The sequence below is a fragment of the Microcaecilia unicolor genome, chromosome 8, assembly GCF_901765095.1.
Source record: "Microcaecilia unicolor chromosome 8, aMicUni1.1, whole genome shotgun sequence".
NCBI lineage: Eukaryota > Metazoa > Chordata > Amphibia > Gymnophiona > Siphonopidae > Microcaecilia > Microcaecilia unicolor.
In genome coordinates this window covers 246715775-246733696 of record NC_044038.1, presented here as the reverse complement: position 1 = coordinate 246733696, position 17922 = coordinate 246715775, and the positions used below count along the sequence as shown (strand labels likewise).

The following is a 17922-nucleotide window of genomic DNA, read 5'->3' as shown; positions in this document are numbered from 1 at the left end:
CTATAAGGCTAGGCATAAAATAGATATGTATTTGCTGGCATACACAGTGGGAGCAGCCATTTTACAAATATACATCTGGAAAAAGATAAGGAGAGATAATATGGCTGCTGTTCCCACAGTTTTCTCTAAGAAAACTGCAGGACAATAAGATCTCTCCTCCACCCTCTTCCCCCCCCCAAAAAAAAAAATCCTCACGGTCCTAATAGCTGCGGAGCTTCAAGGGTACCTACTGCAAAGGTTGCCCCTAATTCGGAGCATGGGGTACTACCAATGCACGAAGCACAGAGCTCTGACGTACTCTGACAGCCACCACATTAGTGTAGGGTACAAGTGGGCAGGACTCATTACCTATGCACATAACTTATAGAACATGATCCATTATGCATATCTCTCTGGCATTTAGTGCAAACATTTACACCAGCTCTATGACAGGTATAAGTGTCCATGCCCAATCCCATATGCATGTATATAACTGATTATGCTAGTATTCTATAAAGTTTATTAATATTTGCTATAAGCAAGATCACAGTGGTTTACAATACCAATAAAAACATAATTTTTAGGAAAAAAGAACCACAATTAATTAACAGGAAAGCGCATTCACACAAGTTCTCATACACTAAAAGTCATTACAAAACAAATAAATAACAAGTAACACATAGCAACCCCCACCCCCCCAAAACTAACAAATACCAGGCACTATCATAGCTAATTCCCAAGGAGAGAAACACCAAAAGCAGAAACAAAATAATAAGCCTTCAAAAGGCATTTAAACCATGACATTGAAGTCACCTCTTGCAAAGATTGAGGGAGGAGACCCCACAAAGATGGTGCAAGCCAAAAAAAAGGAAAGTCTTCTAGCCACCTTCTAGGTCCCTAAACCTAGGCACCATTTATACAATTGCCCTTATACTATGGAGACAGGAGGGCTGACTAGGGAAGGAAGGGAGACTTGCCATACTGATCGGAATTCCAGAAAGAGAAAGAGAAGAGAGGAGGAATTTCTGAAAGGGAAAGGGGACAGAGAAGGAGAGATGATGGAAATGAATACAGTACAGAAGAAAGATGGATAAAAATGAGAGGGAGAGCAGAAAGGAGGAATTTAGGAAAGAGAGAACCGGAAGAGAGAGGATGGAGGCCTGGAATGACATGACCTCTGGAGAAGAAAATTGACCAGTTCCTGGAAGAGAAACAAAGGCATTTATCTGGTTAGCAGGATATTCACAGAGGGGAACTGATAGAACAGGGGCTTGGCTGAAGTGGCAATGCATAATCCTCTACTACATGTCATCAGGGATTTTCAGAGTCATTATCCCAATAAACTTTTGAAAATCAGGTATGGCCTTGGCCAGCACTACTTATCTGGGAAGCAGCACCTGCTACCTGGATATGTAACTTTGAAGAAGGAAGAGTTCGGTCATGAGTGGGACCAAAAGTTATGTAGATAGCGTTGAGATTCAGTGCCATCTGAATACCATTAGCAGTGTAGCAGGACTGTCTTAAATGGAGAACTTATCTGTGTAAGTTTAGGACCACATTTTCAATGGTTCAACTTCTAAGGATAGGGTCTCTGAATATCTCGAATGAAGATGAGTTGATCTTTATCTGGCAGTGGGGTAGCTGAATATGCCCCCAGTATGAAATAAATAGCAGCTCATGGTTTATAAACAAAATCTCATATTTTTAAGAGCTTGTCTCTTGATTTTTGAATTGCTGGTTTTGACAATAATATACATGCCAGTTCCTCTGCTTCTGGTGGCTGTTGGCTCAAGAAAGAGAATGCAATTACCTGCATATCATGAAGTGGCATGTTCCAGTTTCCCAGTCAGAGCAACCCCTTGGAGAGAGCTCCGTTCCAAAGACAGAAGCAGTCGTGAAGCATGAGATACTAGTAAGCCATGGCTCATATTTCCCACGATGTACCAGATCATTTGCTGATTTTATTACTCCATTTCCTTGCTGCACCATATGCCTGGAATAGACTTCCTGAGCCAGTACATCAAGCTCCATCTCTGACCGTCTTCAAATCTAAGCTAAAAGCCCACCTTTTTGATGCTGCTTTTAACTCCTAACCCTTGTTCACTTGTTCAGAACCCTTATTTTATCATCCTCACTTTAATATTCCCTTATCTCTTGTTTGTCCTGTTTGTCTGTCCTAATTAGATTGTAAGCTCTGTCGAGCAGGGACTGTCTCTTCATGTTCAAATGTACAGCGCTGCGTATGTCTAGTAGCGCTATAGAAATGATAAGTAGTAGTAGTAGTATTTCTTCTTACCTGGAAGAAATTGAATATATTCAAATAGAGAAAATGAGGACAGATCTTAGATTCCATTACTAGCAGTGAATCAGATCTGATAAAAAGGTAAGACAAAAATAGGACAAAAAGCCTGAATGTAATTTTCAACTAAGTAGTTTACTTTCCTGCAACTTGAGGAGGGGGTAATCAATAGGAAAAGTTATATATGCAATGTTTTCTGCAAAAGTGTACTGGAATTTGTGCCCATAATCTCTCCAGCAGCAAGGGAGTCTGCAAATCCGTGTATGTATGAGGTAAACTTGTACATTGCTGCTGTTCTGCAATCTCCTGTCTTTGGGTTCAACTTTCTCCTAACGGATAAGGTGAACAATAAATTCATTACAAAACTTTCAGTGTTGGTTCTGTCCCTGTGCAGCTGGATCCGGGGTCTGGACCAGGACAAACAAGAGACAGATGTGCACTTTAACTCATTGACTGGAGAGGGAAATTTCAACTGGAGGTTTGTGTTCCGCTTTGACTATCTTCCAACAGAGAAGGAGATCACATACAAGAAGAAAGAGTCCTTCTTTTCCCTGGAGGAGTCGGAGTTTCGAGAACCTGCAGTTCTTGCTCTGCAGGTCTGGGATTATGACAGAATATCAGCAAATGATTTCCTAGGTACGATATCTTCACATATTCTATAGCTATGGGAATTAGTCAACGTAAAAATGGGTGTCTATTACTGGAGTGTGTTTTAGTTGGTTAGTTTTGGATTGTTGTGTGGTTGCTTTAATGGAGTTCCTTTCATCCTCATTCTTTTAGACTATATAGTAAATTTTAATAAACTATAAACAATCTGGCCAATATTCACTACTATTTAACTGGCTTAAGAACAGCTCCTGGCTGGTTAAATTGCATTTTAGTGCCTAACTGCAGATATTCAGCAGGATGTAACTGGTTATCTCCTGCTGAATATTTGTGATTAGCCGCTAACCGGCTATATTACACAACATAGTTAGGCACAAATATTCACCGCCAAACCGTCTATGTTTAGCTGTTAAAATAGGCCACATAAATATCTGGCCTATATTTAACCACTAAGCACTTAACCGGTTAGCACTGAATATTGGCTTAACCGATTAAGTTGCCACAGTCAAAAATGAAAAAGGACATTTAATGCTGGTCGCCGAAAATGGCCTGGCATTGAATATCCAGGTTGAACGCCAGCGGCAGGAGATCAAAGCACTGAAAATTGGGCAGATTATCACTTTTGCCCAGGCTTTATAGTCCAGCCCGCTCAAATGTTTAGTAAATGACTTTTTGCCGCTGGACTCCTAGTGTTCCAAAATGGGCTCCACCGCTGTTGAAATTTTATACCTTTTGGGGAGTCAAGTTTTAGTATACCTATACGCTCCAGGCGCACTAGCATCATCATATATGTACGCCATTGTTGCCATGTGGGGTATTGGTTAGATAACCACTTTGCTAGTATGGCCTGTTTCCCGACAATTATGGCTCTCATCACAAACGCTGTATATCCCTTCTGGGGTGAGGGCCCTAGGCCCAAACCTCCAAAAAGGAAGGCCAGGTCACACCTCCACATTTGTCCCCACATGGCTGAGACATATATTGTAATCCGTTTCCAGAATTTCTGGATGCCTGTGCATGTCCAAAACATGTGGCCTAAGGTAGCTCCGCTCAGTCCGCATTTCGGGCATTCCCCCCAAGGTGAAAGCCCCATGTGGAAAGCCCGACGTGGTGGTATATATATAAGCAAAACCATTTTATATTGTAATTCCCAATGTGAAGTCCAGTCTGTCACTTTTCTGATTGACAATATATGACTTTTCAGCTACGCCGCTTGGACTGTTACTTGTAGGTCTGCGGTCCAGGCTTGCGCCAACTTATGGTATTGTAGTTCTGGTGTGGTGTCTTGTATATGTCGATGATGAAATGACATTGGTACTCTTTGTTGAGACTCCAGGGAGAAAGCTGACGAATTGGGCAGATTATATATACTGAGCAGCCTCATACCCAGTTAAAGTTATCCAAAGATTCAGCAGACTTACCCAACTAAATTGTAATGACAAATATAACCAGTTAAAATGACGAGGACAAACTTATCTGGTTAACTTTAGGCCTTATTAAAACCAGATAACATTATATGTACAGTGCTGAATATCAGAGCTGTCTGGGTGAACTTAACCATGCATCTGATATGCCTCTTTCCCAGGTTTTAAAGAGAAATCTTGTCTGCCAACCAAAAATTATGCAACATACACAGCTTTATACACAGTGATTCACATGAATGCAGCCTCTGCATCAAGAACAGTTTATTCTCTAAGGGGCTTATTTACTAGCTGCATTATGACAATAACATATTATTTGCCCAAATAGCAAATGTTAATCGGCAATAACATACATCAATTAACAATAACACAGTTTAACACTACAAGTTTTAAACACAACACACACTAAATGCATGCAAAACAGCTCACTATTATGAAAATTAAATAATGCAGTTTGCGATAAACTTTGCAAGCTGCTTTATTCAGTGAAAGCTAATAATACTTTGAGAGGTAGTTAATTTTCCTCCCCAGAAGGAACATATAACTAGCCTATTCCCAGTCCTTTCTTTCTTGAATTACATTTAGAAGTCCTTGGATGTCTTCTTCTTCCAATCGCCTACCCCCAACCAGGGGCGTAGCCAGACAGCAGATTTTGGGTGGGCCTAGGCAAGAAGTGGGTGGGCACCAAATGTTCTCTCCCCCACCCCCACATCAAAAACATATCTCAGCTGGTGGGAAAATGCTTCTTTCCAGTCTCCACCTTGGTAGTCTGCAGCAGGCATGCGCTGAAAACTGAGCATGCGAAGGTGCCAGTATTGTGGAGAGCAGCATTTTCATTACCATGTGCTACTGTTGGATGGGCCTGAGCCCTAAGTGGGTGGGCTCCGGTTCACCCAGGCCCACCTGTGGCTACGCCACTGCCCCCAACCTAGTTTTGCAGGACTACCAGTAGGGGTTAGGCTGCCATACAAGGGAATTCTCTATGCTCCACTGACAACCATTGGAACCAGGACTGCTATACTTAACTTCTAGCCCATAGACCCCTATTGTAACATTCACCCCTTTCAACAGGAAATGATGTCTTGAGTCCTTCCTGCCAAATGTGATGGAAACTCCAATAGGCTCTGCCTCCCTTTTAACAGGAGGTGACCATATCATTCCCTTCTTCTCAACAGGCGGCACTAGAGAGCCTAAACTCTTCCACAAGAAAAGAATCCATAGAAAAGTTCTTTTTTAAATGCTTTCTTTCCTTTAACTCAGGGTGAATAATCATAAGACATTTGTTATTTCTTCCAACATCCCTTCTCTGAAGCCTTCCCCGGTAATAGGTCACAGCTCTGTTACCCTCCTTGCGCCACCTTGCAATCCGTCTGGTGAATGCCCCTTAACAGGCTTTACAGGATATGTAAATTAACCATTCAGAAGGCAAACTTTCTCTCACAGCTATACTTTAATTACTTTAAAGGGGTATTGTTCTTATACCAAACACTTTAGCAACCACTCTTGAACTGAGCCCTCCACTGGGGAATGTGTGGGTCAGTTGTGCAATACTTGGTTAGCTGGCTTCCCAGGAAATGCAAATCCACTCCAATTAGCTTCTGCTAACTACTCTGTAGGTGTTATTCTTCTTTCAACACACAATTCATTACACTCTCTCTTCAACTGAGCCCTCCACTGGGAGATGAGGGTCTCAGATAAAAACAGCCACCACCCCTTGGACAGGATTTTACTTTACCTCAACTTTACAATCCTGTCCCTCACCCTACAGATGTTAACATCAGAGTCTTACTTCAAGGCTCACAGTGTACCTTCCACACTATGGTCAAATCAAAGTTCCTTATCGTTCCCATTATTCTGGACTTCAGGTAAGTACCTTGTCTTTCTTTAGGGATCCTCCTTTGGGGTCCAAGCCCCGGGGGTTTCCAGCCTGTTATGGATCCTTTCCTTTGGCATCCTTAATTCCTCTTGGAAGCCTCCTTCTCTTTCTCTGCTCTCTTCTTGGGAAAAGGCGCTTTTAAAGGGCTGCTTCCTACCAACCCCACCCTTCTTGGGCTCTTCCTATATTCTAGAAAAGGTACAGAACCTTATCCAATGGGCTTGCCTTCTGAAGGGAACTTTTCCTATCTTCTGACATGGGCCCTCCCCTTTTCCACTTAACACAAAGGTAACCTCCATCCCTCCTTTCTCCAGCTATCTGTGCCTGGACCATCATTGAGGCAGGGCTCCCCTTAGTGGCCTCTACAAAATAACACAAGAGCCTACACCATTAGAATGCCCTCTAGTCTTCCCATCTAAGCAGGCTTCTTCTACTTCTGAGTGCCCTCTAGCGGCTCCCTTCAGGTCATTACAGCAGTCTTCCACCATAAGAACTCCCTCTGGTGGCTAGGTCCTGTTGAGGCATGTCCTATGTTATGTCCTATATTTATCACACTATATTCTATAAATATGCAAAAAAACTATACACTTACTGCCGGTCTATATGCACACAGATCCCCTGCACCCCACTATAAGCTTTTTTGGAGGAGTAGCTTACTGATTAGGACAGTGGCCTGAGAACTAGGGGAACTGGTTTGATTCCCACTGCAACTGCTTGTGACTCTGGACAAGTCATATAACCCTCCATTGCCCCAGGTACAAACTAAGTACCTGAATGTAATATGTAAATTGGTTTGATTGTAACCACAAGAAGGCGGCGTATCAAATCCCATCCCCTTTCTACACATATAGGGTGAATTCTATATATGGTGCCAAGAAAAAGGTGCCAAAAAACGCTATTCTATAAGCTGCACTTAAAGTTAGGCGTGCTTTATAGAATAGCGCTTAAGCCTGGGAATCATGGCTAACTTTAGGCACAGCCATTTGTATCAACTCAAACGTGATGCAAATGTACACATCTACATTCAACATCTATCCCCCCTTATGCGCGTAAATGCTAGGAACGCCCTTGTTCTGCCCATGATCCTCCCATTTCCGCTTCCCTCTTTTTTGTTTACTCATGTGTAAAATTTAGGCGCAATTAAATCTAATTAGTAACAACTATTCCTTGTTAAAAAAGCCAATTATTGGCAGTAATTAACTCATTATTTAATTGAACTGCATGCATAATTTGGGGGGACTTTTCTAGAATTAGGGGAACATCACCTACATTCAGTGCCACTCCCTATGTACCTATGATCCTACCCTCCACTGCTAACCCATATGCACATATAGCTGCTCTCTGTAGGCACACTCCCCCAGTATTCAAAGCATTTAACTGGCCAGGAGCGGCACATGGCCAGTTAAATGGCACTTAACCAGCTATCCAGTGATATTCAGCAGGGGATAGCTGTTATCCCCCACTGAATATTCCCGGTTAACGCCTAGGAGATAACTGGCTATCCCCAAATATTCAATTCATATCCGGTCATTGTAAGCGGCCACATTGGGCCACTTAAATAGCTGGTCTGTCTTTAGCCGGTTTAAAGTTAACCAGTTATCTTCGAATATTGATGTAGCCAGTTAACTTTAAACCAGTTAAAAATAAACCGGATATTCAATGCCTTTCACTGGAAACGATCTACCATTGAATATTCAGGCTGACCGCCGACCGTGAGAGTTAGCCGGGCTTCCTCCCGCAGTCTGAGTATCGGTCCCACTGATATTAATGAAGTGTTAACTTTGCATTACAAAACATGCTACTTGTGTTCAAATGATTAATTTATCTGATATCTAGTCATATTTCACTCTGTCTGTGTATTTCTGATTTTCGCATTCTTTCTCCCTGAAGGGTCTATTGAACTGAAGTTGAACGATATGGTTCGAGCAGCAAAAACAGTGGAACAGTGCACCATTAAGATGGCGAAAGACAATGCCACACCACGCTTCTCTATCTTCAGAAACAAGCGTATGAGGGGGTGGTGGCCCTTCATTAAACTGAAAGACCAGGAGGATGAGGAGCGGGAAGAAAGAGAAGCCAAGGAAAAGAAGAAGAAGAAAAAGAAGAAGAAGAGGAAGTCACAAAACCCTGAAGATATTCAGTATTTAGATTCCAGTGGGAACACGTACATCTTGACGGTAAGGAATGGATCCTGTACATCTTGCACAACATATCAATGTGGTCAATAACGTTTACATCCTGATAGTTCAAAGCTTTCAACTCTTAAACATTTTGCAGCTAATATTCCAAAATACTGGTCAATAGGTAACATGAGGGGCATAATCGAACGTCGCCGGCCAAATAGGTCGCCGGCAACCTATTGTGGTGGCGGTGCTACAGTTGGCCGGAACCGTATTATCGAAAAAGATGGCCAGCCATTTTTTTTTTTGGATAATACGGTTTAGCCCGGCCAAATGGTGTGGATTTCGCCGGGTTTGAGATGGCTGGGTTTGTTTTTCAGTGATAATGGAAAAAAATACCGGCGATCTCCAACCCGGCGAAATCCAAGCCATTTGGTCGTGGGAGGAGCCAGCATTTGTAGCGCACTGGTCCCCCTGACATGCCAAGTCACCAACTGGGCACCCTAGACATGTGGGTACAGTGGGTTTTGGAGGGCTCCCATTACCAGCACAAGTGTTACAGGTAGGGGGGGGATGGGTCTGGGTCCGCCTGCCTTAAGTGCACTGCGGTACCCACTAAAAGTGCTCCAGGGACAGGACTTGCTGCTGCTGTATAAGCTTGCCACACCAGTTGACACCTGAACACTAATCTCTTTGAAAAAGTCCTTTATTTGAATAAGCACGTTCACAAACAGTTAACTGCAGATTAGAGGTTGTGCCCCACTGGCAAAGAGTCTTCCTGGTACTGAGATTAGCAGTAGGTCAGAGCTGGCAGAATGGTGTACAATGCCCTCTTTCAGCCACATTCAAGGTAAGAACTAAGTTCTCTAACATGGCTAACACATGAAAGGGATCTAAAACTGGCTTACAAACATGGCCACTACCTCATGGACTAACAGAAGTAAAACAGGGCACACTCTGACCCAGTTAGCAGGGGGAAAAGCACCATGGGAGTAGAGCCCAGTACCCTACACCCACCACAATGCATTGCTGATGTGACTCTGCAGTGCACCTAACAGAAAAGGTATCACACTCGCCCGAGAGCCACATCACAACCAGGGAAAGGCTGTCGGAGGATAGAACACATTCTGCCGTCATGGAGGTGGGTACAGCATTTGAGGCTGGCATACAGGCTGGCAAAAAAGGTTTTTAATTTTATTTTTTTAGTGTGGGAGGGGGTTGGTGACCACTGGGGGTGTATGGGGAGGTCATCCCCCATTCCCTCCAGATGTCATCTGGTCAGTTGGGGCACCTTTTTGAGGCTTGGTCGTGAAAATAAAAGGACCAAGTAAACCCAGCGAAATACTGCTTATCACCGGGTTTGTTTTTCCATTATTGGCGAAAGCCGGCCATCTGGTAGCCACGCCCACGCCCGCCCATGTCCCGCCTTCGCTTAGCCGGTGACACGCCCCTTTGAATTTTCGCCGGCGAGGCAACTGGAAAGCGGCGATGCTGTCAAAAACGCAGCTTTCGATTATACCGATTTTGCCACTTTTCCGAGATCGCCGGCCATATTTTAGAAAGAATGTGTAGAGGGGAATTCAAATGTCCCAGCCAGGACGTGTGGAATTCCCAAACTATTATATAAGAGACTGTGCCAAAATACAGCTTGTTATAAAATAAGACCAGGGCTGCCTGTTCAAGCCCTTCTACATCCAGAGGAGACAGAGATTGAAGAAAGTTGGACATATTGAAAAAAAAAATACTTCCAACTCACCACCCCCATATAAACGTGGGAGCAGCTTTCTCAAATCACAGCTCCTTCTGCGAAGGGCCCCAGTCCCAGCAGACCCTCCCCAATGACAGCTCCTCCCCCCGGCAGCACATGCAACACCAATCTAATGTCTGTTCCCCCACTACACCCCAAAAACAGCTCCTTCAAGGAACACAATTCCTCCTCCTCCCCCTCTCCCTTGCAAACACACACAGGATCCTTCAGGGTACCCAATCCCCCTCCAGAAACAGAAGCAGCCACTTTGGTGCACCAGATCCCCACCACCGCCATCTCTAAATTCCATATATGGAACCTGACCCCTAGTGGTAATACTGCGATATTACTGCTAGAGGTCTCTGCAGCGATTTTGATGACTCAGTTGCCATGAGGTGAAGAGCAGATGGGCACCACTTCTGCCCCACTAGTCTCCAGGGACTTCCAGTAAGTCTAGGGAGGGTGGAGGTAAGAGGGCATGTTGTCCAAGGACCAGTTTGCAGGGCATGGGCTCCAGGTGGTTTGAGTCTAGGGGAGGCTGCCATGTGTTGGGCTTATACCCACACATGGGGGACTCCAGGGGAACGGGGTTCTGAAGGGACTCTCTTTGGGGGAGGTGGATTAGGTGCCCTAAAGGTGCTGTGTATGTTGGCAAGGGAGAGGTTGGGTGCTCTGTTGGGATTGTCTGTGGTGGTAGTGGGGAGAGGATCTGGTGCCCTGTTAGGGTCATGGTTGTTGGTGGTAGTGGAGGTAGGGAATTAGGTAACCTAAAGGGGCTGTCTGTGGTGGTGGAGGAGAGGAGTCAGGTGCTGTCAGAGTGGCCTTGCCAGATGTTTTAATGCTGCCATTTAGACATGGGAATGCTTCATAGATAAGGTCCGTTGTCTGGTAATGGTAAAAGGTTGTCCTAAGTTAGCCAGTGAAGGTTATGCACATAAACCTTTATGCATAGATAACCAGCTGGGCTTATGTGCATAATTTTCACTGGATAACTTAGGACAACTTTTTATCACTACCAGACTTATGAGCACAACTTTAATGCATTCACTGCCCATCGTATAAAGTTTTTGCATTTCCAGGAATACCTCCAGCTCACCTCTATTTATATTGCTAGATGTGCAACCCAAGTTTGTATAGGGATGTTTACTGCAGGGCTTTCAAAGCTAGCAATGTATTGTACAAAAGGCTCATTGAACACATCAGAACAGAGTTGTCAGAAACTCAGGACTTCCTAAAATCTCCCTCTTGAATTGGATCATTGGTGACTGGTAGACCAATATGTTAGTATTAATGGAATCTAATTGTGTGGATTTTATGTAGTATGATCTGAATGCGTTTTGATAATTTGATTTTTTATGTTTTATCTGTTACCCACTGAAATTGTTTGTTTTATTTACATGATTTGTTGCCCACACAAACAAACCTTGGCATGCTACTTTTACCACTTATGTATCATTACTGGGATTTCCTAATAACACTGTTGAAATGATAGGGGGGCATCTCAGTTTGTAGGGTAAAGAGCAAGGGAATTTCCTATTCTGGGATGGCCAAAGGGTTGGGGAATTTATTGTGTGGGGTCGAGTGCAGGGGATTTTCTATTCTGGGAATGCCTGGTTGGGGGAAAACAGAGGAGATGTCAGGTGTGCAGGGTAGCATGCACAGGACTTTTTTAATGGAGTCTCCTGGGTAATGGCTGATATGTTAGGGCAGAGTGCAGGGGTTTTCTATACTGGGACTAGCAGGGAGAGTTCCAGAAGGTTTTACAGTTCTCAAGCGATAGCACTGATACCAAGTGTTCTCTGATAGGGAAAAGTGGAAGCTGAGTTCCATTTGTTGACTGTGGAAGAAGCTGAGAAGAACCCAGTTGGATTAGGACGAAAAGAGCCCGAACCTCTAGAAAAGCCCAAGTAAGTGTGAAAGATACAAAGTCGTCCTTAGGTTGGCACAAACCATGTGATTGCTCTGCACCCAGTACTTGTCAGAGGCCCTGGTGCCTCCAGCTCAAAATGTTGTTATCATGTTTTAATGTTCCATTTACTATCTTCTGTTTACTTTCTTGATGGTTTCCGAAGGGCGGTATACCAAATCCTTTTAATAAATAAACAAAACAGGAAATTGCTACCTGCAAATAAGATGATGTCATGAAAGGTGCAGCCTTTATCACTAGCATTTTAAATTGTGCACATCTGATTGCTAATCAGAGGAAAGCCTAATGGCTAGTGCAGTGAGCTGAGAACCAGGTTTTATTCCCACTGCAGCTCCTCCACTGCCCCAGGTACAAAAATAAGTGCCTGTATATATTATGTAAACCACTTTGATTGTAACCACAGAAAGGCGGTATATCAAATCCTATTCCCTTTCCCTTCTCCATACACATTGATCATTGTCATGCTGAGCTGAAAAGCTGCAGCATTTTCAGCCAAGTGCACTGTCTTTGTAATTACATTATGGAGCCCCTATCGTACAAAGCACGTGGAGAGCAGAATCCAGACATCCAGGTCAGGACATGGAGAATTGCCACAATTATTTTACAAGTACTGCAAACGCAGATCTTCTTGTAAAATACATGCAGGGGTGTGTGGCTGTGCCTCTCAATGTCAACATCTATAGTGCCTAGTCCCAACTCATGCCAACCTTGGACCCCACTAAAAAATTAGTCCTGGCTATGCTGCTGAAATGAACATAAGAATAGCCAGACTGGGTCAGACCAATAGTCCATCTAGCCCAGTATCCTGCTTCCAACGTTGGCCAATCAAGGTCACAAGTACCTGGCAGAAACCCAATTAGTAGCAACATTCCATGCTACCAATCCCGGGGCAAAGGGTGGCTTCCCTCATGTCCATCTCAATAACAGACTAACAGATGAGGACAGGCAGTAGAAGTCCCAAGGGAAGTCCTGATGTAGGAAAAGGCAGGTCAGAATCTGAAGATCTGTCCCACATGAGGTGGGAGGGAGGCAACGTAAGCTCAGGGGGAAGAAAATGCTGTAGCAGACACCCCAGAGAAATTCTTGACAGGATGTGGTCCCAAAGGAGCTGTAAGGCTGGGAGAGGCAGTCTTGGCTTCTGGGGAGCTCTGTCCCACTGGCCACAGTAAGCAGCATGAAGCATTTGAAATTTGTAATACAAAATTAGCCTTGTGTACCAGTTACAGGTGGAGCGCACACACATACAGAATAGGGGGTATGTAGTAAGCCTATGTTAGTGGCATACGCACAATCATAGATTTGGAATGGTGTAGAACGTCTAGGATTCAACTATTCTTCTTACAGATAGGCTGTAATCAGTCTTTCAAGTGGTTTGGCAGTAGTCCAGAAAACTAATAGCAGATCTCTGGCACTTGATGTTGCTGCCAGCGACAGTAAATATCATATGTGTATGTAGAAATGCAGTACTTGAATTTATTTGGCAATCTACTAAAATAAGTCTGTTAAACAGTTTGAGTCCCTGATAGAGAATGCTCCTTGTTTTGTTCTTCCACAATCTGACATGGCATCTTGTTGTTTTTTTCAACTTAGCCGTCCAAAAACATCTTTCAACTGGTTTGTGAACCCTATGAAAACCTTCATTTTCTTTATCTGGAAGAGATACAAGAAGTACATCATTGCTTTGTTGATCATTGTCATCCTGGCCATTTTCCTCTTTCTTATCCTGTACACCATGCCAGGGTACATCAGTCAGAAGATCATCAATGGATAATGCCTATCAATATCCACATTAGATATTGTAGCAACCAGTAGAAAATTGCACCATGTATCAAGCTATGTAACCTGCAACAAGGGACCTCTCATACAGAATCCAACAGAACGTCAGGCTCCAGTGTCAGTGAATGATGATCCATAACGTCTCCATAAACAATGATCTTTCCTTTCAGTCACTGTTCCTCCTTCTGAAAAGTGAACTGGGTGTTGTCAGCAATCGTTGTCTAGGGTTGGTCCCGGGGTCAAGCTGGTGAAACCAGTACAGACTGCACTGATATTTTCCTTGTCACATCTTCTGCTGGAAACTGGGTATCATGTGAGCTGAAATGCACAAACCAGTATTGTCAGGAGGAATGGGTCAGAACTACAACCAACCAGCTCTCTTCTCTTGCAAAGGCAGGCTGAAGAATCATTTCTCCAGTCCAGCTACACAAGCTACAGTTCCCATCCATTCTTGCCAAATGGTGTTCTCTACATAATGTAAAGACAAACCTCATTCCGTAACTTGATGCCTACTATTAGGTGTCAAGAGTGAATACAGTTTATAGAATACTAACATTTACACATGGCAGAAGCACCAATAATTGGCATTTACACAGGTAAATGCTAGAGGCTACTCTTTAAAGTACATACCAATGTCACTTAGCACGTAACTGTGAGCAAGTATACACATGGGCAGGCCATGGGCATACTGCCAAGTGATGCACGCAGCTTTTGCCATTGACCTGTCATAAGTGGGCATGCCTACATTTTGGCCCACCACAGAATTGGTACTAAGTGCACCCTATTGTGCTGCCAAGTTATAGAACTGCCCCAAAAATGTCAAAGCTCTTAAGCAGTATGAACATTTACAAACTTTCTAAGAGTCAGTAACATGACCCAAAGTCACATACCTCATAATATTTGGTGTCATATTTTAGATAAAAGTCTCTTTCAGTTTAGAAACATTTGAACAGCTTAACAGTTTAATAAGTGAGCATTAATAAGCTCTTTTCAGAACTGTGAAATGATTTGATCACGCTGTTCACCTTGCTACATGCTGTGCTTGTATATATGTTTACGCCTGAATGTTTTGATTTTTCAATTGTCTTAATATATAATAAATCCACCCAATCTGAATTTTAAATGCATGTTTCTAAAACTGAGATTTTTAAAATAGCTTTACAACATGTAAAAGAGACTGATGTCAATGAAGTGTATGGAGAAGAATGGATAGTGACAAATCAAGAGAGGACACTATGATCACAACAGCTCCACAGAATTACTTTAATAGATTCAATTGTGTGATCTGTCTTGACTATATAGAGGTTATAGAGGGGCATAATTGAACAAAAACGTCTATCTCCATGGGCGTTTATCTCTGAGAACGGGTCCGTGAAGGGGCGGACCGAACTGTATTTTCGAAAAAAATAGACGTCCATGTTTTATTCGACAATTTGTGAGCTGGGCGTTTTTGTTTTTCAGTGATAATGGAAGATGAAGGCGCCCAGCTCAAAAACGAATAAATCCAAGGCATTTGTTCATGGGAGGGGCCAGGATTCGTAGTGCACTGGCCCCCCTCACATGCCAGGACACCAACCGGGCACCCTAGGGGGCACTTTACAAAACAAAAAAAAAGGTAAAAGAGCTCCCAGGTGCATAGCACCCTTCCCTTGTGTGTTGAGCCCCCCAAATCCCCCTCAAAACCCACTGCCCACAAGTCTACACCATTATATAGCCCTAAGGGTGAAGGGGGGCACCTACATGTGGGTACAGTGGGTTTGGGAGGTTGGACGACTAATAAGCATTAAGCAGCACAATTGTAACAGGTAGGGGGGGGGATGGGCCTGGGTCCACCTGCCTGAAGTCCACTGCACCCCCTAACAACTTCTCCAGGGACCTGCATACTGCTGCCAGGGAGGTGGGTATGACATTTGAGGGTGAAAATAAAGAGTTGTGAAACATCATTTTTTGTGGTGGGAGGGGGTTAGTGACCACTGGGGGAGTCAGGGGAGGTCATCCCCGATTCCCTCTGGGGTTAATCTGGTCATTTAGGGCACTTTTTGGGGCCTTATTCGTGAAAAAACAGGGTCCAGGAAAAGTGCCCTAAATTCTAGCTACAAACGCATACTTTTTTTCCATTATCGGCGAAAGGCGCCCATCTCTGTTCGGGTGATAACCACGCCCCAGTCCCGCCTTCACCATGCCTCCGACACGCCCCCGTCAACTTTGTACGCTTCCTCGATGGAGTGCAGTTGAAAACGTCCAAAATCGCCTTTCCATTATACCGATTTATTCGTTTTTGTGAGATAAACGTCTATCTCCCGATTTGGGTCGAAATCTAGGCGTTTTTCTCTTTCAATTATAAGGTGGATTGTGACCCAAGGCAACCACATTTCGGCAACGTTGCCTGCCTCAGGGATCCAGAACTGATAAATTACAGCCAGTGGAAAAAAAACACATCAACTGGATATCACATAAAAAAAACTTAAAAGCCTCTGTGCATCTTTCTCTTGACCAGGACAACAAATGCTATCCAGTTGCTGATCGAGTCTGTTTTCACTGGCTGTAACTTATCAGTTCTGGGCCCCTAAGGCAGGCATATTTGCAGAAACTTGGCTGCATCAGGTCATTTGAACCTCTACACAGTCACAAAATTGAATCTAATAAAGTAGTTCTTTGGCGCTCTTGTGATCACATTGTCCTCTCTTGATTCGTCACTGCTCCTTTGTTCATCTATCTACGAAGACCTTTCCTCTGTTTTTGTTTACCACATTATGAGGAGGGTGACACTTGTTAGTACTGGATCAAATTCACAGTGACAGAGAAATGAAATGTAAAATTTGAAAGCAACATTAGCTATAAAAATAGTATTAAAATAGAAACAAAAAGAAGAAAATACTTCTGAACACAAAGCTGTAAAAAGTGAGCCATGCAATGATTCACTGTTCCTGACAGAATCTCATCCTTGTCATGGTCATTATAACTGCCCTTGTCTTCCCTTTATTCTCCTGCATGTCCCTTTTAGCTGGGGATACCCTTCCCATTTCTGGATCTCCAATCTTGTACATCAAATCATAACCCTTCCAGTCTTATTCTTGTCCCTCTTCTTTCTCCCTTTTTTATGCTCCCTATGGAGTTTCCACTTTCATTTCCACCAAGCTTGCTTACTTCAGTTTCCTCCTTATTTCTCTTAATTCACATCTTATTGCTTAGCTAAGACTTGGCTTTCCCAAGGCAGCAACTGAAGCAATCTTTTCTCCCATACCCTCACTCTGATGGCTGCAGTGGTGGTGTCAAACTGTTACTCTCTTCTCTTTGTGGTTTCAACCCTTTTCCACCTTTGTCCTGCCCTTTTCCTTCTTCTGAGCTCCAATGTATTTGAAAATTCACTCCATCCCCTCTCTGATAATTTCTCCTCTTTCCTTTCTACAATCTCCTGATAAGTACCCCTCATCCTTTCTTGATGATTTTGACTTCTGGCTTTCCTTATTTCTTGAACCATCCTTGCCTTTCATCATTCTTGGGGACTTTAGCTTCCATAATCATGAATCCTCTCTTATGTTTCAAAACTCCTGATTTTAATCTCCTCATTTGGCATCTAGTTTTACTCTATCACTTTTACTCACTAGCAGCAGGGCCACTTCCTCAATATACTTTTCTTCAACTGTCCTCTCTCTCAAACTTCCCCACTCCAGGTTTTCCCCTCATCTATCATAATTTAATAACTTTCATACCTAACCACCCTCCCCTAGTCTTGTCTAGTACCCATAAACACATTTAGGAATTTCCATTGAACCTTGCACTGTCACCATCACTATCTCATATCCCCTCTCATCCACTGTATTATCAGAGTCTGCCCTCCCAGTAGAGGTGGTGAGGACAAAAACAGTGGTAGAATTAAAAAAGTCATGGGATAAACACAGAGGATCCCTATATTGCAAGAGGATGGCATAGATATAGAGTATTTTCACTTAAAGCTAGATTTAAATGATTTTATGCTTAAAAAAAAGAATGGGGGGGAGGGAAGGTACTTTACACAGAGCAGCAGCTACACACCTAAACAAACACCTAAAGGAGGTAACCTACCTGCCATCATTTATTATGGTACTGTTGGGCAGACTGGATGAACCGTCAGGTCTTATTTGCCATCATTTACTATGTTACTATGAGACAGTCTTTTTCCTACAACACT

The 17922-nt window shown here is 43.3% G+C and overlaps 1 protein-coding gene across 2 annotated transcripts in view; it reads left to right on the top strand.

Moving 5' to 3' along the window:
* The window catches only part of LOC115476565 (fer-1-like protein 4), a 147279-nt gene extending 132428 nt beyond the window's left edge, over positions 1 to 14851 (top strand). For both annotated transcript variants that reach the window (XM_030212993.1, XM_030212992.1), the window contains exons 42-45: positions 2673 to 2914; positions 8072 to 8358; positions 11855 to 11955; positions 13566 to 14851. In XM_030212993.1, coding sequence (XP_030068853.1) covers positions 2673 to 2914; positions 8072 to 8358; positions 11855 to 11955; positions 13566 to 13746 — 811 coding nt within the window. In that variant the 3' untranslated portion in view covers positions 13747 to 14851. The remainder of the gene's footprint in view (positions 1 to 2672; positions 2915 to 8071; positions 8359 to 11854; positions 11956 to 13565) is intronic.
* The last annotated feature ends 3071 nt before the right edge of the window (positions 14852 to 17922 follow it).